The 22,757-nt window shown below is 43.4% G+C and overlaps 1 protein-coding gene across 1 annotated transcript in view; it reads left to right on the forward strand.

Moving 5' to 3' along the window:
- The window catches only part of TNS2 (tensin 2), a 272,141-nt gene that overhangs the window by 155,674 nt on the left and 93,710 nt on the right, over nucleotides 1-22,757 (forward strand). Inside the window, 3 exon segments of the mRNA XM_040340630.1 lie at nucleotides 417-455; nucleotides 5,618-5,656; nucleotides 17,568-17,614. Coding sequence (XP_040196564.1) covers nucleotides 417-455; nucleotides 5,618-5,656; nucleotides 17,568-17,614 — 125 coding nt within the window.

Genomic DNA, 22,757 nt, shown 5'->3' on the forward strand with positions numbered 1-22,757 from the left:
CTAATTTGCATACTAGCAACGGCATTTCGACTCGAAATGCCCCCAGCGGCGGATGCGGTACTGCATCCTAAGATTCGGCAGTGTAATTCAATTACACATGCCGGATCTTCTGTCTAACTTTGGAAAAAGCCTTTTGAGGATCGTTTCCAAAGTTACACACAGACTGAACAGCAGTTAAGTCGGAGTATCTCTTTTGAGGATCTGGCCCTATGAAACTAATTGCATGGTGGTCTGGTCTGTAGATAAGCCGGCCTAACTCTTTCTGAATCTACCTAATAGTATATAATGCTATTAGGACATGTGTATGTTACAATATAGCTAGGCTTTGTCACATCTTTGTTCTTCATATAAAATAGGATTTGAACCCCTTCTTCGATCATTTGTTAATTGACTTTATTTTTATATGAATCTTACAGGTTCCTCCATGTTGCTCCAATCCTCCCCCTCCTGACATGGTAAGTATATAAACACATCTCATATTTACATGCAATGCTTTATTGATAAGAATGCATTCAACATTGGGACCTTGCTTTTCTTAAAGCAGTGTTCCGGCCCAAAAAATAAGAAATTAAAAGCCAGCAGCTACACATACTGCAGCTGCTAGCTTTTAATAATAGGACACTTACCTGTCCTGGAGTCCAGCGATGCTGGGAACCCTACTGCGCATGCGCGAGGCCCCACTCCTCTCTCCTATTGGCCTGGCAGCCGGGGGAGGAGGAGGGAGCCCCGCGGTGACGTCACGGGCCGCGGCCTGGACTCCCGGAAGTGGGAAAGGATACCTGTCAAAGTCAGGTATCCTGTCCCCCCTCCCCCCGAAAGATTGGATAGAGTAAAGCCTCGTACACACACTCGGTTTTCTCGGCAAGAAAACTGCTGGCAGAGATTTCTTGCCAAGTAAACCGAGCGTGTGTACGAGGCTTTCAGGTTTCTCGTCTGGAAATCTGGCCAGAATCTCGACGAGAAAAATAGAGATCCTGCTCTCTATTTTCTCATTGAGATTCTTGTCGGCCTGTTTCCCGACGAGAAATCCGAGAGTGCGTATACTTACCTGTCGCCGTGGAAACCTGCGCACCTGACGAGATTCTTGTCCGTGTGTATGAGGCCTAAGGGTTATAACCTGTCAGTTAATTCTTTGCCATATGTGTACCATTGCGGAGATTTCCTCTCACTTCCTGTCCCATAGCCAAAACAGGAAGTGAGAGGAAATCCCTGATAATTAAGGGGATCTCTTGGGCACTCCCAGGTCATCAGATCTAGTGTGCCCATTGGAAGATTCTATTACTTTTCTGGGAAAACACAACATTTTTGAAACAGGACAAATAGAGAGGGTGAACCTCCGTAATGGAAGAAAAAGACAGCAATGAAAACTGACAGGTGTTGTAATGCATCTGCACTCTTTCCAAAACCTAACCTGCACACTGGTTGAAGCTCCTTAGAAACATGGCACAGTGGAATGATGGACAAGGGAGGCTAAGATTCTTTCCAGAATCATTTATCTGAGCATTTTGTAATATTTCTTACATGGTAGAGGTGCCCACCCTCTAAAGTATCAAAGTTCTCCATCTGGTTGGTGTTTGATGCCAAATCAAGTTATCTTCATTGGAAGTTAGCTGATCTAATGTCTATATCATCTTCACTTTAAAGTGGACCTGTCACCACAGGGTCAACTTAAAGGGGTTGTAAAGGTTTGTTTTTTACTTTCTAAATATGTTCCTTTAAGCTAGTGCATTGTTGGTTTACTTACCTTTTCCTTTGATTTCCTTTCTAAAGTTTTTTTTTTTGTCAGAATTTCTCACTTCCTGTTCCTCCTCAGTAAGCTTGCCCCCATCATCCGAGCCGTTCTTGCTGGGGGTTAGTTAACGTGCTCGCCCCCTCCCTTGGAACACAGCGTCTCCCTGCGGGGATGTAGTCCCAAGGGAGGGGGCGAGCACGCTGACTAAGCCCCAGCTAGAACAGCTTGGATGATGGGGGCAAGCTTACTGAGGAGGAACAGGAAGTGATAAATTCAGACAAAGAAAAACAATATTTAGAAGGGAAATCAAAGGAAAGGGTAAGTGAACCAACAATGCACTAGCTTATAGTAACCTATTTAGAAAATAAAAAACAAATCTTTACAACCCCTTTAAAGTATAACTAAACCCACAACAGTAAAAGCAGTATGTATATACAGTAAAGCACGCTTGTTAAACTCACTGTGAAAGGTGTTAATCCCATACATTGTGTGTTTGATCCTGTCTTCTCTGATCCTCCCATTATTTTTTTACTGTCCCCAATCCATCTGCTGATAGAACAGAGCCATAGGGGGCACTTTGCACATGCTCAGTTTGGTGTGTATTGCTAGAGAGCTTTTTTTTTTTTTTTTGGGAGGGTGCATGTGATCAGCACAGGGCCAATCGGCACTGTCCAGGCAGATGGTCAAGGGTCATGCAGGCTCATAGGACAGTCAGAGGAAAAGAAAAACTTCTCCTACAAGCTTTAACCAGACACTGATAGAAGTCAAAACACTGCTATATACTGCTGATGAGAAAAGGTATTTAGCAGTTAATATTTACTAAAATAATTGCATTTCCATTTTCTGTAGGAGACCTGATATACTGAATGCAGGATCCTGGGTTTAGTAGCACTTTAACTTAATAGTACACCTGTTAAAGAAGTGTGGATATATTACCTTTGCAGTGGCCCCTGTATTGAAAAGCCAATGCATGTATTCTGCACTTCTGGATGTGTAGGATACTTGCTTTCCTGTGGTTCCTTCTGCTGGTTCGTATGTCACCACCGACAGAAACCGCATTAGCCAGCGGGAGGAGCAAATATTAGAGCCATCAGACTGGTCCAGTACTTGCTGTGAGTGAGGAAAGGGACACATAGTGGCTTTTGAATTTACATACTGCCATAAAGGTAAGTATATCCACATTTTCTTCAAGGGTGAGCTTTTGGGTAAAAGTGAGCCTGTTGCCATAGGGTAACTTTATATATTCCAAAAAATTTCCGCTATAGAAACATTTACATAGCCAATTATTATTTATACCTTTTATAAACTGCTAGTCAGTTAATAAAGGTTCCAAGTTGTCAAGCAATTCTGAGGCCCCGTACACACGACCAGTTTCCTCGGCAGAATTCAGCTTCCGACCGAGTTTCTGGCTGAATTCTGCCGAGAAACCCGGCCGTGTGTACACTTTCGGCCGAGGAAGCCGACGAGGAGCTCGGCGAGGAAATAGAGAACATGTTCTCTATTTCCTCGTTGTTCTATGGGAGCTCTCGCCCCGCCGAGCTCCTCGGCGGCTTCAGTGCTGAACTGGCCGAGGAACTCGATGTGTTTGGCACGTCGAGTTCCTCGGCCGTGTGTACGACGCCTTTAAACTCAGTCCTGAGAACATCACACTTGTTCTATAAGTGTCTTTTTCCTCTGATCACTGTGACCTGAGAAAATATAGTTTATGAATGGATTTATCCCTATTTACTGAGAACTAAGGATGGTTTGCATTGGCCTTAAGACAACAGCCAGTATTTACGGGAATGGGGACTTTAAAGCCAAATTTAAAAACTGCAGGGAACTCATCTCTAGGTGCCAAATTCCATATCCTTTAATCCATACACAGATCCTTGGTGATGGTCAGGATGAAAAGACTCTCGTGTCTAAATACCTGCTCATCCAACACCAGAGAATATAATATAATCCTACTGTAACTGCAGAGACTGCAGGTATGAGGTTAGGGCTGCCATGTTTTTCTTTAAGCCAAACCCGAAAACTTTAGTACCATGTAGCATTTTTTTTTAATGGAAACAGACCAGGGACACCTTTGGGCTCTCCAAAGAAAATTGTAATGCAATAATAATAATAATAATAATGTTTACACTTAAATAGCGCCAATTACAGCGTTGCCGCTGTGTCTAAGCGCTGATAATGGTTGTCATTATTACCCAACTCAATGGTACTCATTTTACCGACCTCGGAAGGATGAAAGGCTGTGTGGACCCCTCCTGGATCGAAACTGCAACCCTTGGGACACAGGCAATCACAGACTGCTGTAAAGGAGCATTAGCCCCCTGCGCTATCTTACCAGCTTGCAGCGCGCATAGTGCCCCCTCACCCTCCTGTCAGGCCCTGTTCTGAGCCACATTCATGTCTGAAAAATGTGTCTGGGTTTTAGGGGGACTGAAACCCTAAGGCATGGGTCTTCAAACTACGGCCCTCCAGTTGTTCAGGAACTACAATTCCCATCATGCCTAGTCATGTCTGTGAATGTCAGTGTGTTACAATGCCTCATGGGATGTGTAGTTCTACAACAGCTGGAGAGCCGTAGTTTGAGGATCCCTGCCCTAAGGCCTTGTACACACGATCAGTCCAAACTGATAAAAACGGACTGATGGTCTGATGTGCCTACACACCATCAGTTCAAAAACTGATCGAGTCCAACGCGGTGACGTAAAACACAACGACGTGCTGAAAAAAACGAAGTTCAATGCTTCCAAGCATGCGTTGACTTGATTCTGAGCATGCGCGGGTTTTTAACCGATGCTTTTGCGTACTAACCATCGGTTTTGACCGATCGGTCATCAGTTCATCAGTCCGATTTTAAAGCAAGTTCTAAAACTTTGGTCTGAAGGACAAAAGTCTGATGGGCCATACACACGGTAGGTTTGGACTGATGAAACTGAACCTCAGTCCGTTTTCATCAGTTTGGACTGATCGTGTGTACAGGGCCTAACACATGATTTAAAACCCGGACTGTCTATGTGAATCCTGGACAGGTGGCAACCCTATATGAGGTCTATGACATACTCTATCCCAGAGGTGCCAAACCTTTTGAAGAGCGAGGGCCACTTAAGCGACTGGGTAACCGGTTCGGGTGGATGGCAGCCCACTGTACTCTATAGAGCCCACTCTATTCTTTTTTTGTGGATCGGATTGGAGGTAGGCATTTGTAAACGGACAGAAGTCCATATACATCTGCCACTCCTTAGAGGTGAACGGAGGGTCCGATTGGGTCGGACTAAGGCTGCTTTCACACCGATGCACTGTTGTTTACCCGCCCTGTGGGTGCAGCACAGTTCACCTGTGGCTTTTCTTCAGGTTAGCTGCACTTTGCCAAAGACTTCTATTATATCCTGTAGGTGTGGTGCACTTTCAGAAAGCACACCAAACTCGCAGGTAATAGAAGTGTATGGCTCAGTGAAGGTAACCCGCAGGTGCATTGCTCTGCACCTGCGGATCAATTTGAAAGCAGCCCAGTAACCACTGCAGAACAGATATATACACTGTGATTTTATTAATAAACTTACCTTTAATAACAATATTCTATTCTATTCTATCCCAGAGCAGGAGGTCGCGGGCCACATGAGAGGGCTCCGTGGGCCACATGTGGCCCCCGGGCCACTGGTTGGGCACCCCTGCTCTATCTCTTCACACTACCTGATTCATCAGCTGTCACAGAGAAGCTATTTTAATTAACATAAGATAGCATATAAATATATATGTGCAAATATAAATCAAGTGCAGTTCATTGGAAGGACTAATATATGAATGAAATATTTTTAGTTACGTTTGTTTTTAGTGGTCTTATTCAGCAGTTACCTGTGCACAGTTATAATAACCGACCTGTGTGTTCTCTTGCAGAGGAGAAGAACTGCTCCGGGGCCCAGCATCCAGCACATGGTGAGGAAGGGATGGGGTTAATGGTATGCAGGGAGGAGTGGAAGGGCTGGCGAGGAAAGGGTGATGGAAATGAGCAGGACGTGGCTGGATGTCTGTGTGAAGTTTTTGTTGGCTGCGATTAAGGAGAAAGTGACATAGCCAGTTCTAGAGTAGATGATGAGAAGGAGGGGGTAAGAGAAAAGGAAAACCATCAGGGCAGACACTGTTGTATATAGAAACTTGTCTACATTTGGTAATTCTGTTGATCTGTTCAGCAGTTTGTTTCTCAACCTTCAAAAAAACCACTTGCTTGCACAATGTCATGGATTTAGAAACTGGCCACAACTCTAAGGCCCCTTTCACACACAGGCGGTTTAGCGCTAAAAATAGCGCTGCTATCCTGCCTGAAAAAATTATGCCCTGCAGTCTTCAGTGTGAAGGCTTTTACACTGAAGAGGTGCGCTAGCAGGACCTCTCCAAAAGTTCTGCTAGCCGCAGCTTTGGAGCGGTATAGGAGCGGGGTGTTTACCGCTCTTATACCGCTCCTTCCCATTGAAATCAATGGGAAACCGCGGTAATACTGCCTCTGCAGAGGCACATTGCTGGCAGTATTAACCCTTCTTCGGCCGCTAGCAGGGGTTAAAACCGCACCGCTAACGGCCGAATATCGCGGTAAATACGAAGGTATAGGGGAAAAGGGAGTCACCGCTCCAGGTGGGTATGCTAAGCAATCAATATCTTCTCAGGAGATCCAGGGTGCCGGCAATGCACGAGGCAAATGGTAGAGAATTTTTGAATGGACAGCCGCACTCCAAAAAACCTTGATGGTTGTCTTTATTGTAAAACAAAATAAAATAAAAACAAAATAAAATATGGACTACAAAACACAGCAGAATATAGGGATAGCAGCCTACGCGTTTCACACTATCGATTAGTGCTTAATCCATTCAAAAATTATCTACCATTAAATACGAAGGTATAGCGGCGCTAAAAATCGCGCCGCTATACCGCCACCACACCTCCACTGCCCTGTGTGAAAGGGGCCTTAGAGTGTCCAAGAATAGGCAGAAACTTCAAGAACTATGATGGTGAGATCTGCCCATCTGCTAAAACTCACTGCAACCCCCTCCCCTCCCAAAAGTATGGATTGGAAAAAAAATCATCTGTGAGGGCCATAGATTTTCCAGCATGTTAGAGAATTTTTAGATGCAGTGACAGGCAACTCAGGTGCCCACTAATCTCTATCTAACAGACCACTCATTAATACATTTTTCTGCAACACAATGCACAGTGGCACAGTATTGTGTATCGTGATGCATTGCAACTCACATGCATTGGTGTGCCATTAAGAATGAATGGCAAGTTGACGTAATAGGGTTGATTTACTAAAGGCAAATAGTCTCTACAAGTGCAGTTGCTCCAAAGCCCAATCACATGCAAAGAAAAAAAAATGCATTTTTCATAGCACTTGATTGGACGATTTTGTCAGCAGAGCTTCTGCTCATTTAATAAGCTCTGGAGCAACTGCATTTTTCTAAGTGCACAGTCTATGGGCCAGATTCACAAAAGAGATACGACGGCGTATCTCCTGATACGCCGTCGTATCTCTGAGATATGATTGTCGTATCTATGCGCCTGATTCATAGAATAAGGTTACGCATAGATAGCCCTAAGATCCGACAGGTGCAAGTGACTTACACCGTCGGATCTTAGGCTGCAATTCTAGGCCGGCCGCTAGGTGGCGATTCCATTGCGGTCGGCGTAGAATATGCAAATGACTAGTTACGCCGATTCACGAACGTCCGTTTTGCCCGTCGCTCTAAATTTACGTTGTTTCCGTAGAGATACGTCGCGTAAAACTAAGCATGCCCTCTAGGTGGTCTAACCAATGTTAAGTATGGCCGTCGTTCCCGCGTCGAATTTTTAAATTTCACGTTGTTTGCGTAAGTCGTCCGTGAATGGCGCTGGACACCATTTACATTAACGTCGAAACCAATGACGTCCTTGCGACGTCATTTAGCGCAATGCACGTCGGGAAATTATAGGGACGGAGCATGCGCAGTACGTTCGGCGCGGGAACGCGCCTAATTTAAATGGTCCCCGCCCCATTTGAATTAGGCGGGCTTGCGCCGGGCGGATTTACGTTACACAGCCGCAAGTTTACAGACAAGTGCTTTGTGAATCAAGCACTTACGCTGAAAACTTTGGCAGTGTAACGTAAATGGGATACGTTACCCCGCCGCAGCGTAGCCCATTTCTACGTGAATCTGGTCCTATTTGCCTTGAGTAAGTCAACCCCAATGTGCGCACTACTGTCCCACAAGGCAAAACCCAGCCTTATGCTTTCTACATGCATTCTGAACCCACTTCTAGTCAGACTAACATTTACATACTAATAACTGCATAATGTCAGCAGAGTTCCTATTTAAATGCATTACATTTTGTTTTTCTTTCCCTTGAAACGCTCTTCAGAAACTTTTGCTTGGGTGTCTTCCACAATCATGCTAAGCATTTTTGGCACAGAGGTTGTTTAATAGAGTATAACATATTTCTCACAAAACATTTTCTCTTGCCAATGTACATAAATTTCTATACATTCTAAAATGTCTTAATCATAAAGCTGTGAATATCTTGTAACTTCATTACTTATAAAAAAAAAAAATGCTGAGTATGGAAGTTGGTACCATGACTAACATTCCTTTCACGAAAAATCACAGTATTAATTGTATTAAGTCCTTCAGAAAAATGGGATGTAGGTAAATCTATCTGAAGTTTAATATTTCCTTTATTAAATTAAATTTGTTAAAAAAAAACTCTGACTTTAGTCAGTAAGGCCCCTTTTTACACTGGTACGACTCGACAGTCGTACAACTGTGGATCCAACTTTGCCCTGCGACTTGAAGTCCGACATGTGTCCGACTTCAATGAACAGGCATCCGACTTTGATCCCCGACAATACCAGGCACTGCATCTGGGCTGAATCTTTAGGGGGAACTCTGCGCAAAATGTAACTGCATGGGTTGCCCCTCCAAGAGCATACCAGACCCTTCGGTCTGGTATGGATTTTAAGGGCAACCCCCACGCCAAAGGGCCCTGTGCCCCCCACCCCAAAGCACCTTGTCCACATGTTGATGAGGACAAGGGCCTCTTCCTGACAACCCTGGCCATTGGTTGTTGGGGTCTGTGGGCGGGGGGCTTATCAGAATCTGGAAGCCCCCTTTTACAAGGGGCCCCCAGATCTCGACCCCCACCCTATGTGAATGAGTATGGGGTACATTGCACCTATACCCATTCACCTAAAAAAAGTGTCGAAAATAAATTGCAGTACACAGGTTTTTAAAACTATTTATTAAGAAAGCCCCAGCGTCTCTTCCAACTTCCTCTCCCCCTTTCTGACTCTTCTCCCTCTTCTGGCGACATCTTCTGCCTCTGGCGGGTCTTGTAGCCCTCTCCAGTTCTTCTCCCTCTGTCCGCTGTCTTCTGCCTCTGCCGGGTCTTCTCCGCTATCTTCTCTCTCTTTTGCCAGGTCTTCTCCCTCTGTTCTTCTTCCGATGTTGATGCGACATTACTCCTCCAAAGGAGAAGCGATCTACAAAGCTTCATAAACTGGCATCCAGAGAACGATCTCCTCTGAGAATGCCGAAGAATGAAGCAGTGCAATTTTTTCACTGCTTCATAAACGAACACCTTTGTGTGGGAAACAGAAGTGAAGAGGACTTGTTCTCTTGGACTACAGAATACACAAGGGGATAGCTAACATGACTCTAACTGAAGCTAATTACAAAGTTCTCTCCTTGCCATGACAGGCTAGGATCGCTAAGATCCACCCTGATGCTTTTCCTACTTGTTTCAGACAGGGACCAATGTTTCATAGCTGGTGAACTCGACCTAAAATCAAACCATATTTAAAAAGAATATATACAATGATCCACTCTGTTATCAGTGTCAATATTCCTGAAATGTCCAAACAGCCCTCCTAAATAAACTGACCATAGACATTCCCAAACATACCCAGACTTTCATCTTCAGCATCTTCTTAGCAGCAAAAATGTCCATAGCCAAATCAGGAAAATCACCTGTGGTCAATATTTCAGCGACTAAAAAAACAGGATCTCTGGATCATGCTCTATGAAAAACTAGTGAGCATCCTACATGACAAACAAGACGGGTTCACAAAGTTATGGAACCCTTGAATATAATATCTACACTCTCCCATTAAGGTTCAAGGGGGCAGATTGGGAGAGGGTTTCCCCCTTTTTCTTTTACTTTCCCCACCAAAAATCTCTTTTAGAGCTAGTTGCTTAAATTTACTGTTCTGGTCCATACAAGACCAATGGCCTCATGGTACTTGAAAGTTGTCTGTTCAGGAGGGGATTCCAGACTTATGGCGTGGGTGGCTGTTGGGAAATTACCTTTGCTTTCCAAGCTACATACGGCTTTGTTTGGACTCGAAAACCGCCCCTTGAACTAAGGTTTAGCTTACTAAACTCACATTGTGCCCCGCTAACAATGTTTGTACCCCTAATATCTTGTTGATGTTGCGTCATGACAGAATGACCAGCTGTCCATATGTCTGTAAAACTTTAATGCAATTTGACTTGCATGTGCCTTAGAACGTGCTAGCAAATATGACTACTTCAGAAAGCACCAGCAGCTATCAGAATACCCAAACAGTGACTGCATCTGTTTGCCAAGCCGGGTGGTGTCAGCAAATTGTATCCATGTATGGCCAGTATAAGGGGTTAGCTCGGTAGCGGGGTGTGTGACCCCCTGGATGGGTTCACTACACACTGAATTTATACAGACAGGCAGTCGAAGACGGTTGAAAACAAAGATTTTGGTTTATTCTTCCATCTTGCTGGAAACAAGTGCAAGCATCCAAACAGCATAAACAAAATCAAACATAAAATAAATCCTGGCCACTTGGGGCGTCTACCTTCACTACACAGGAACCTATCTAGGGAGTCTGGCACAGCCTAGTGCTGGGCAGACACTGCTGGTCATACAGCAAAAAAACAATAGTCTCTTTTTGATTTTTATCACACAGAAAAATCAATCACCTCCTCACCTCCTCAGAAGACTTTCAGCTACTGCTCTCCTTACTCACAAAGCCTCAGGATGCAGCAAATCAGTGGTAATCCTCTGGATTACTTATAGAGGCCTTAATTGCCTCATTCTGAACAGCTGAAGTTTTCCAACGCCCTTAGACCTTTTCTGGCTACTTTTGCAGCCGATGCCTAATAACAATTGGTGTATTGTCTAAACAAGGCAGAAATGTATGTCCCGTCTGTGACAACACCCACAGATTTACCTGACTTCCTGTCACACCAGTTTAACAGTATACTTGGATCTGAAGCTGGCCATCAACATGGAACAACTTACAAGGGTATGTCTGTGGCAGCAGGACACACCTCTGGCCAATATTTATTGGTGGGAAGATAGTAGAGGGATATGTTCACTTACTGTTGTTTTCCCTAAAACTAGCAGACCTGCCCCCTCCCTCTTCCACACCTGTAGCATAAGCAACCAACACATTAGCTTGTATGCTTCTGCATAACCCTGGCCAGAAATAAACGAATTGTCTTTATTGCTGCCTGTGTTCCCTTTGGAGGGATTTCCTCTAAATTAGTATTCTGTCTGACACCATTGAAATATATAGAAAGTGGGGAGACTTTCCTGTATTTACTTTTGTATTTGACCCCTGACCTATAGAACATAATTAAGGAGAACTCTCCTTTGAGGACATGAATGACAATTAGCAGTTGACCGCAGTTCTAACCCTTCCTTACTTTTTCCAAAACCCTAAACATTATAAAGTTTAGCCTTAATTGGGTTTGAATGATTTTTTTAAATTATGACTTGGGCCGTTGATCCAGAAATCGCTATACTCATAAATTGTTGCATTCCCCTAGATAATAATCTGTCTGGCATACTTGCCATGCATACAGCCCAGAAAACAACATTGGAATTTTTGTCTCCACAGAAATCATTGATCTGTATAGGAAAGCAGAATATATGCCAGAAGGCATGTGTGTGATCCATACGCGCTCAATAGGATTCATTCCCAGTAGGTTAGAACACCATAATGCAGTTATAGTCAAGGGAGGTGCTAGCTTTATTAGCATTTTTTATGTCTGTTTCAGCTTGCTTGATTGACTCACCAGTGAGTGGAATATCTCTGACATATAATATAGCTGGCCAGCTGCTTTTATACAAAGAGGAAAGGTTTAACAGGTCCCAGAAGCCAAAAAGCTATAGCAGTGAATAATGTATGGCAAGCAGCTATATGTTGCTGTCATTAGGCTTCAGTTATAAATTCATTGGGGAAAGTTTAGGGCGTTGTACAGGGTATTTAACTTCTGCACCATGTTAATCATTCAGTACACTGCTGTACAGTGCCTTGAAAAAAGTATTCGTACCCCTTGAAACGTTCCACATTTTGTCATGTTACAACCAAAAACGTAAATGTATTTTATTGGGATTTTATTCGATAGACCAACACAAAGTGGCACATAATTGGGAAGTGGAAGGAAAATGATAAATGGTTTTCAATTAAAAAAAAAAAAAAATATCTATAAAGTGTGGTGTGCATTTTTATTCAGCCCCCTTTACTCTGATACCCTTAACTAAAATCTAGTGGAACCAATTGCCTTCAGAAATCACCTAATTAGCAAATAGAGTCCATCTGGGTGTAATTTCATCTCAGTATAAATCGTAAATCCCCCGGCGGAATAAAAATTCCGCGGCTAGGGGGTGTGTAACATTTAAATCAGGCGCGTCCCCACGCCGAACGAACTGCGCATGCGCCGTCCGCTAAATTTCCCAGCGTGCATTGCTCCAAATGACGTCGCTAGGACGTCATTGGTTTCGACGTGAACGTAAATTACGTCCATCCGTATTCGCAAACAACGTAAAAAATTCAAAATTCAACCCGGGAACGACGGCCATACTTAACATAGGATACGCCGCATATAGCAGGGGTAGCTATACGCCGGAAAAAGCCGAACGCAAACGACGTAAAAAAAATGCGCCGGGCGGTCTTTCGTTTCTGAATCGGCGGAAATCCTCATTTGCATATTCGTCGCGTAAAAAAAACAAAACGCCACCTAGCGGCCGGCCTGGAATTGCAACCTAAGATCCGACGGTGTAAGTCACTTACACCTGTCGGATCTTAGGGAGACCTATGCGGAACCTGATTCTATGAATCAGGCGCATAGATACGACGGACGGAACTCAGAGATACGACGGCGTATCAGGAGATACGCCGTCGTATCTCTATCTGAATCCGGGCCAGGTTCCACATAGATCTCCCTAAGATCCGACAGGTGTAAGTGACTTACACCGTCGGATCTTAGGCTGCAATTCCAGGCCGGCCGCTAGGTGGCGTTTTTTTTTTTTTACGCAACGAATATGCAAATGAGGATTTCCGCCGATTCAGAAACGAAAGACCGCCCAGCGCATTTTTTTTACGTCGTTTGCGTTCGGCTTTTTCCGGCGTATAGTTACCCCTGCTATATGCGGCGTATCCTATGTTAAGTATGGCCGTCGTTCCCGGTTTGAATTTTGCATTTTTTACGTTGTTTGCGTAAGTCGTTCATGAATACGGATGGACTTAATTTACGTTCACGTCTAAACCAATGATGTCCAAGCGACGTCATTTGGAGCAATGCACGCTGGGAAATTTAGCGGACGGCGCAAGCACAGTTCGTTTGGCGCGGAGACGCGCCTGATTTAAATGTTACACACCCCCTAGCCGCGGAATTTGAATTCCGCCGGGGGATTTACGATCTGCCGGCGCAACTTTAGAGGCAAGTGCTTTCTGAATAAAGCACTTGCCTCAAAAACTTGAGCCGGCGGATCGTAAATCGGATAGGTTACGCGGATCTAAAGATCCGCTAACCTATCTGAATCTAGCCCCATGTGTTTTGAGAATCCTTCTTCAGGAGCACATGCGACAGATTCAGTACCCTGGAACCCAGGTGCAAATGAGTAAGCCAAGGTGAAGCCACTGCCACTTAGGTGGAACATCCAGGTACATTCAGTAAAAAGCCAATTGTCTTGTACACACAATCTTAAAATAAAAGGACCAACTTCCCAATAGGGAACCATCCAGTCCCAATGTGAGTTAGTTGCCATAAAGACAGCATGGTAATCAAAGTAGTCAAGGCACATATATTCCAAAGAGGGGGGCTCTTGATTGGTATCTTAGAAACAAACTCAGTTTACATCAATCCAGCCTTTAACCCCCCTGGCGGTATTCCCGAGTCTGACTCGGGGTTAAATTTCTGTGCTGCGATCGGTAACCCCGAGTCAGACTCGGGCTCGCCTCGCTGAATCCACAACTAGAAAACAGCGATAATAAATTATAATCACTTGCAGAATTGTGCGATAGCGATTTGTGGGGAAATTCGTCATAAAAAAATAAGTAAGTAATGACAGCGACAATTCTGCAACTGAGGAAATTTCAGTGATTTTGAGTTGATTACATTATTGAATAATTTTTATTATAATTATATTATTATTTGTTATAATTATTTATAATTATTTATTATATTATAATTTATAATTTTGTTTTTAAAAAAATGTCATACCCGGTATGCCTACTAGTCTCTGGTTTGGTCAGATTTAAGTGAGTTATTCCTAAGAATTACAGGCCTACAGTATAAAACGCCAAATTTCCTTGCAAATAATGGTACCGCTTTCAGCACCTTTTTTCTGAAAGAATCATACCGCCAGGGAGGTTAATGTTGTGTAATTTATTTTTAATGGTACAGAATAAAGTTGTTCTTATGGTACTCGGTTTCTGTTCTATATGTCCACACAATGTCCATGACTACATATTCTGTTCATAGTTTCAGGCTGGGTTCACACAACTACACTACTTTCATCCTACTTTGCTCTGTGTTCAATGTTTCCCTATGAGAGCGTCTTGTAGCGTCCTACACAAGTCGGTCCGACTTTGAAAATGCTCCCTGTACTACTTTTGGTCCTACATTGATCCTACTTCAGGCCCATTGAATATCATTGAAGTCCGACCAAAGTAGTATCCTGTTCATGAAAGTAGGATGGATGTAGGACCAATGTAGGATAAATGTAGGACCAATGTAGCAGAGCAAAGTAGGATGAAAGTAGTGTAGTAGTGTGAACCCAGCCTCATCCTACTTTGCTCTGCTACATTGGTCCTACATTTATCCTACATCCATCCTACTTTCATGAACAGGATACTACTTTGGTCCGACTTCAATGATATTCAATGGGCCTGAAGTAGGATCAATGTAGGACCAAAAGTAGTACAGGGAGCATTTTCAAAGTCGGACCGACTTGTGTAGGACACTACAAGACGCTCTCATAGGGAAACATTGAACACAGAGCAAAGTAGGATGAAAGTAGTGTAGTAGTGTGAACCCAGCCTTAGGCTGGGTTCACACTACTACACTACTTTGATCCTACTTTGCTCTGCTACAGTGGTCCTACACTGATCCTACATTGGTCCTACATTGGTCCTACATTGATCCTACATTGGCCCTACATCCATCCTACTTTCATGAACAGGATACTACTTTGATCCGACTTTGTGATAGTCTGACTTGTTCTTTGACCAATCAAAACAATCCCAGAGTGAGATAAATTCCTTTTACTGCTGCTGTAATCACAAGTCGGATGTCAAAAGTCGGATGGTTAGGACAAGGCTCCTACTTTGATCCTACTTTAATGATATTCAATGGGCTGATGTAGGATCAAAGTAGGACCAAAGTAGTACAGGGAGTAGTTTCAAAGTCGGACCGACTTGTGTCGGACCAGTTAAGACAGCTCTCATAGGGAAACATTGATTTTCACACGTCATGCTACATGAGCTCCCAATGTAGGACCGTTGTAGGACAAGTGTGAACCCAGCCTCAGGCTGGGTTCACACTACTACACTACTTTCATCCTACTTTGCTCTGCTACATTGGTCCTACATTTATCCTACATTGGTCCTACATCCATCCTACTTTCATGAACAGGATACTACTTTGGTCCGACTTCAATGATATTCAATGGGCCTGAAGTAGGATCAATGTAGGACCAAAAGTAGTACAGGGAGCATTTTCAAAGTCGGACCGACTTTTGTAGGACGCTACAAGACGCTCTCATAGGGAAACATTGAACACAGAGTAAAGTAGGATCAAAGTAGTGTAGTAGTGTGAACCCAGCCTAAAGCCTCATACACACGATCCAACTTAATGGCCATAATTGTCTGACGGACGTGTTGTATGCTCCAATTATTGGCTGAATTAACCACAACAAAAGTTGGCTGTTCATGCTCACCAACTGTTAGACAATAAATCTGTTACTTTGGTTCAGTTTGACCGATCGCGTGTACGCAAGTCTGTCCAACTAAAATCCAAAGTACAAACACACATGCTCAGAACCAATGCTCAACATCAAACAGCAGAAGTTGCTCAAAGGGTGGCGGTAACGAGCTGAAAAACCACGTTGTTTGGTGAATGTTGGCTGAAAATGTTGTGCCGTGTGTATGCAGAACAAGTTCATGGCCAATGCCCTTCGGACCAAAATCAATGGAAAAGTTGGATGGAAGTCTGATTGTGCTCACAGACCTAGAGCAAGCATGCGATGAATAAAAACAACAGAAAAGTCAGAGAGTTTCTATATTTTTGGGGGGTCAGCAGTTCAGAACAATGCATCAGCAGCAGCCATAAAACTAGCTTGCCAACCTACATAATTATCTCATGACAGGTTTCCTTTAATCCCATTGCAATGTTTTCACAGACCTCCCCATATCAGTAGATCATTTTGAAAATGTCTTTGGGATTTTTAATAAGAAGAAGGAAGGAAGAGGGTTGCTTAATTGCTGACATCTCTCAGGAAAGATATTTGATAGGATCTATGTGCTGAGTTTCAGCTTCTACTCATTTTGGTGGCTGAATTTTTAATGCATCACAACATGTCTGTTATGCAACCTTCCCAGTTAATGTCATACAGTTTTCCTAGCGGGAAACTGCTACACGTTATTATTAACACATTTTGACTTTATTATGATCTTTGCTGTCACTGTTCCTGGGAAAACATCAGTTTTGCAATACTGTATGAACAATTTGGAAACTAAAAGTGAACTAAATTCATTGCTGGGACCGATTAGCTCTTCATTGGCTTCACACGTATCTGTATCTGAAGACTAATGCCGCGTACACATGATCATTTTTCGGCATAAAAAAAACGTTGTTTTTCAAAAATGTCATTGAAAATGATCGTGTGTGGGCCTCACATGATTTTTCAGGTTCTGAAAAACGACAACAAAAAAAAATCGAACATGCTGCATTTTTTAACGTCGTTTTAAACTATGTAGTTTTTCGGGTTGTAAAAAATGATCGTGTGTGGGCTAAAATTACGTAAAAAAACAGCACATGCTCAGAAGCAAGTTATGAGACATGAGCGCTGGTTCTGGTAAAACTACCGTTCATAATGGAGTAAGCACATTCATCACGCTGTAACAGACAAAAAAGCGCAAATCGTCTTTTACTAACACGGAATCAGCTAAAGCAGCCCAAAGGCGAATGGAACTTCCCCTTTATAGTGCCGTCGTACGTGTTGTACGTCACCGCGCTTTGCTAGATCATTTTTTTAAAATGATGGTGTGTAGGCAACGTCGTTTTAATGATGAAGTTGGGAAAACGTTGTTTTTTCGACATGCTGAAAAACTATTTTTTTTTTCATGCTGAAAAATGATCGTGTTCGCGGCATAAGAACATTATATCGTTTTATGGGTTGATTATGTAAGCAGCCAGGAAATACAGTTAGATTGCTGTATGTTTCCAGGCTAATAGCAAAATGATCACTCCTTATTAACCACAATAAGTATTGTATATATATATATTGTATATATAGAACTAATAATGCTTTATGTAATACTAATTTGATGGCTTACTTTTAGGGGTCCACAAAATCTATCAGTGTGAAACAACGGAGCTCCCTGCCAAGGTAAGAGAACATAACTGTCTGCTGATCAGAGAAATGCCGTAATATTCATGTAATATTTATGTAGCACTACCCCGGAGGAGCTGCTGGTTTGTTTTGAGTGGCATGTTACCTCGTGTTCCTCCGCCATCTAGGGGTATTTGGTGAAAGTTGCAGTAATGGAATGTCCGCACCTGGTTACCTTGATCCCCGGTGGATGGTCGAAACCCTCTTGGAAAGCCAGCCTCTCTTGGCACTCCTCAGGCAGACTTTCCACTGAACAGCTTCCTCTTACAGGACTAACGCTTATGATGCCTTTAGATTCTGGACCCAGTCGATCACTGGGTCCCAGCCACAGCTCAAATGCTCCAGGCCAACGTGGTCCCGGGACATGTAACACCGCGTAGTACGCACACCCCGGCCCGGAAGGCCATTTCGCCGGGGTGCCATGGTATGGCTACCCTAAAGGTGGGCGCCACACATGAAGAAAAACACAGGAAAATGTTGTCTGCCTCATAAATACCCTCTCCCAGCATGCACAGCGAGGGAAACTCCTCCTGATAGGCTGCTGGAAAAAGTACCCAAAACGTTGACTCCACTGCTGCCACCTGCTGACCTAGGGTGTGATCAGCACCCCAGAAACAACAGCATGAACCATGGGCGTCCGCTGAACTTTTTTCAGGGGGGGGCATCATTTTAAAGTCATCAGTGCTCGGTCCCTTTTTGACAATGTCACAAAGAAGAGGGGCTTAGTCATTATCGCATAAAGCGCAGGCATGCAAAGGTTTGAGAAACCTGATGCAAAAGCTTAATAGAAGGATCAAGCTGCCATTGTCTGATTATATAATCACGCACGAGAATAAAAAGTTAATTAATTAATCTGTGACCAGTAAAATCATTCATCAGTGACAGTGGCCAGTAAAATCATTTATCAGTGACCCGTGACCAGTAAATTAATTCATCAGTGACCAGTAAAATCATTCGACAGTGACCAGTAAAATCATTCATCAATGACCAGTAAAATCATTCATCAGTGACCAGTAAAATCATTCATCAGTGACCCGTGGCCAGTAAATTAATTCATCAGTGACCAGTAAAATCATTTGACAGTGACCAGTAAAATCATTCATCAATGACCAGTAAAATCATTCATCAGTGACCAGTAAAATCATTAATCAGTGACCCGTGGCCAGTAAATTAATTCATCAGTGACCAGTAAAATCATTTGACAGTGACCAGTAAAATCATTCATCAATGACCAGTAAAATCATTCATCAGTGACCCGTTGCCAGTAAATTAATTCATCAGTGACCAGTAAAATCATTTGACAGTGACCAGTAAAATCATTCATCAGTGACCAGTAAAATCATTAATCAGTGACCCGTGACCAGTAAATTAATTCATCAGTGACCAGTAAAATCATTTGACAGTGACCAGTAAAATCATTCATCAATGACCAGTAAAATCATTCATCAGTGACCCGTTGCCAGTAAATTAATTCATCAGTGACCAGTAAAATCATTCATCAATGACCAGTAAAATCATTAATCAGTGACCCGTGGCCAGTAAATTAATTCATCAGTGACCAGTAAAATCATTTGACAGTGACCAGTAAAATCATTCATCAATGACCAGTAAAATCATTCATCAGTGACCCGTTGCCAGTAAATTAATTCATCAGTGACCAGTAAAATCATTTGACAGTGACCAGTAAAATCATTCATCAGTGACCAGTAAAATCATTAATCAGTGACCCGTGACCAGTAAATTAATTCATCAGTGACCAGTAAAATCATTTGACAGTGACCAGTAAAATCATTCATCAGTGACCAGTAAAATCATTCATCAGTGACCAGTAAAATCATTCATCAGTGACCCGTGACCAGTAAATTAATTCATCAGTGACCAGTAAAATCATTTGACAGTGACCAGTAAAATCATTCATCAGTGACCAGTAAAATCATTCATCAGTGACCAGTAAAATCATTCATCAGTGACCCGTGACCAGTAAATTAATTCATCAGTGACCAGTAAAATCATTCATCAGTGACCATTATTAGTGCAGGACATTAATACATGAGTTACTATGACCAGTGCAAGACATTTATCCCCCCCCCCCTGGCCGCATATTACAAAAATCAGTCATTACAGTTAATAATCTTCAGACTGCATCATTCCGTATGGCATCAGTTGGAAGATTTTTTTAATATACAGCATGGCGGCGGGGGGGGGGGGGGTAAATGTCCTGCACTGGTCATAGTAACTCGTATTAATGTCCTGCACTGACATTAATACATGAGTTACTATGACCACTGACCAGTGCACCCTCCTGGCATTTTAAGGGTATATATACAAAGAAAAATGTAAAGGTTTTTGTTGCCAATCCCCTTAAAGTGCTAGTTGTTTGGCTGTCTCTGGTGGCTTTCCAGCCAAGAAACTAGTATTTTCAGAAGGGAAGTCAGTAAAACCAGGCTGGCTTTGCAGTGCAGTAATGCAACACACATTTTGGCGCACTTTGTACGTATTAAAGTGGAGGTTCCCCTAAAAATAAAAACTTTTAACATTGCATTTATGAGATTAATGACAATTAGAATCGGCATTTTTAAAAAAAAAAATACGTCCGTACATACCGTTTCCTATATGTGTTCTCACCGCCGCTTCCGGGTATGATGGTCGGGGCTGGGCGTTCCTAATTGATTGACAGGCATCAGACCGACGCATACAGCGCGTCACAAGATACCGAAAGAAGCCGAACGTCGGTGCGGCTCTATACGGCGCCTGCACACCGACGTTCGGCTGCTTTCGGCATCTCGTGACGCGCTGTATGCGTCGGTCTGATGCCTGTCAATCAATTAGGAACGCCCAGCCCCGACCATCATACCCGGAAGTGGCGGTGAGAACACATATAGGAAACGGTATGTACGTATTTTTTTTAAAAAAAACAGCCGATTATAATAGTAATTAATCTCATAAATGCAATGTTAAAAGATTATTTTTAGGGGAACCTCCACTTTAATGTTTGCACTGACATTTTTTGTAATGGCTACCCAATGCACTAAAGGAACACACTGACCTGCTGCATGGTGATACACTTGGTTGGCAATTAACTATACACTTTGATTTGTACTATATTCGAGTAGAGCCACTGAGCCATTTTACAAGTGTGTGCACAGTGCACATGTGTTAAACTTGCCTAAACAGCGGCGCTCCGGGCACTGGCTCCTCTTGGTACAGCAGAGTCCTCCCATCAGTCTCATGATGATCCCCGACCCCTCCCAGCGTGAGTGACGTCACGCCGCCAGAACGAGCACTGGGCTAGACTGTAAAGTTAGGGGGAGTGAGTGGCTCAGCAATCATCTTCATCTATTGGCTGGCCGGAAAACAAGGGGCGGGAGCGGAGCGGAACACAGACTGGCTGACTTGATATGCCGGCCGCGGCGCTGACTGACATACATAAGAGAGAGAGACACACACAGTGACAATCGGCGGCGCAGGTGCGAGAGGCAGCCGCAGCTAAATTTGTGACACTGACGCTAACATACATAAGAGAGAGAGACACACAGAGCGGGAGGCGGCCGCGGCTAAATGACAGTGTGACAGACACTGATTCCAGGGGGGGGCGAACGCCCTAGCTTGCCCTATGGAGCGGACGCCCATGGCATGAACCCACAGTACAGCCAAAGCTGAGACAGAGGCTTAACAATCTGAACAAATTAACCTAGTCAGAGTTACTTAACTCTCTCACCCCCTCTAAATTTACACTACTCCCGGTTCTAGAAGAAACCAGGCGCTACATTTACTACCACCAATACAAGGGCAAAGTTTTAAAGCCCAACTGAACATTTAAGTCACTAGTAAAGGATTGGTACTGGACTTTATAGAGAACTAAGATACACAAAAATTAAAAATTTTAATATTTTATTACAGATTGATTAAAACAAGCACAACCAGACAAAGACTATTTTAAAAACGTTGCAAAGTAAGAATTGCTTAAATGCTTTTACAACACACAACCCAAACACCAAGAAGTATACATCCTGTATGATCATGACGGTGTCCTTGAAACAACAATTAGGCCGTGTACAGACGACCAAACATGTACGATGAAAGCGGTCCGCCGGACCGTTTTCACCGTACATGTCTGGCCGGGGATTTCTGTACGATGGCTGTACTAACCATCGTACAGAAATCCGCGCGCAAACACTACGCGGGGCGTGTACGCGGCGTCGCCGCGACGATGACGCGGCGACGTAGGCGGGCCTGCCAGTTAAATGCTTCCATGCATGCGTCGAAGTCATTCGACGCATGCGAGGGATGGCGGGCGCTCGGACATGTACGGTAGGTCTGTACAGACGACCGAACAAGTCAGAGCGGGCAGGATTCCAGCGGACTGCTTTAAAACAAGTCCAGGAATATTTGTCCGCTGGGAAAAGGCCCAGCGGGCAAATGTTTGCTGAAATCCTGCACGCTCGGGCCTACACACGACCGAACATGTCTGCTGAAACTGGCCCGCGGACCAGTTTCAGCAGACATGTTTGGTCGTGTGTACGGGGCCTTAATGTTCTATCAGGCTTGGTGTGGGTTGATCATAGTGTGCAGTAGCTTGGCTCTACATGTTACACGTGTAAATGCTTCTTCAGGGGCTTAGGCATGCATTAATGTACACATCACCCAGGAGTAGATAATAAGGTAGGTAAATGTCCAAGATATGGCAGACGTTGGGTGACTGGGCACCCTGGTTGAAAAAGGCTGTTCTAGGTACATCAAAACAAAAGGCTGGCTATACACCATACAATTTTCTTATTTAATTTCCTTTAGATTTACCATAAATGATGTAGTGCAAGGGCCTGTCAGATTGCATGCCAATTGAAAGAGTCTAGGGTTGACCTCCTGTTATATGGTTTTGGTATGTCTAAAGAAAAATTGTACTAGAAAACTGTATGTAATGTAATGTAATGTATGGTCAGACTTATTTTTTTTAGAAAGCAGCTACAAGTAGAACTCAACTAAAGCCAGAGGCAAACTAAGCCTGCCTACTGCCAGCATGCTGAAGTTAAAGGAGTTGTAAAGGTACAATTTTTTCCCCTAAATGGCTTCCTTTACCTTAGTGCAGTCCTTCTTCACTTATCTCATACTTCCATTTTGCTTTTAAATGTCCTTATTTCTT

Source organism: Rana temporaria, chromosome 2 (assembly GCF_905171775.1).
Source record: "Rana temporaria chromosome 2, aRanTem1.1, whole genome shotgun sequence".
NCBI classification, from domain to species: domain Eukaryota; kingdom Metazoa; phylum Chordata; class Amphibia; order Anura; family Ranidae; genus Rana; species Rana temporaria.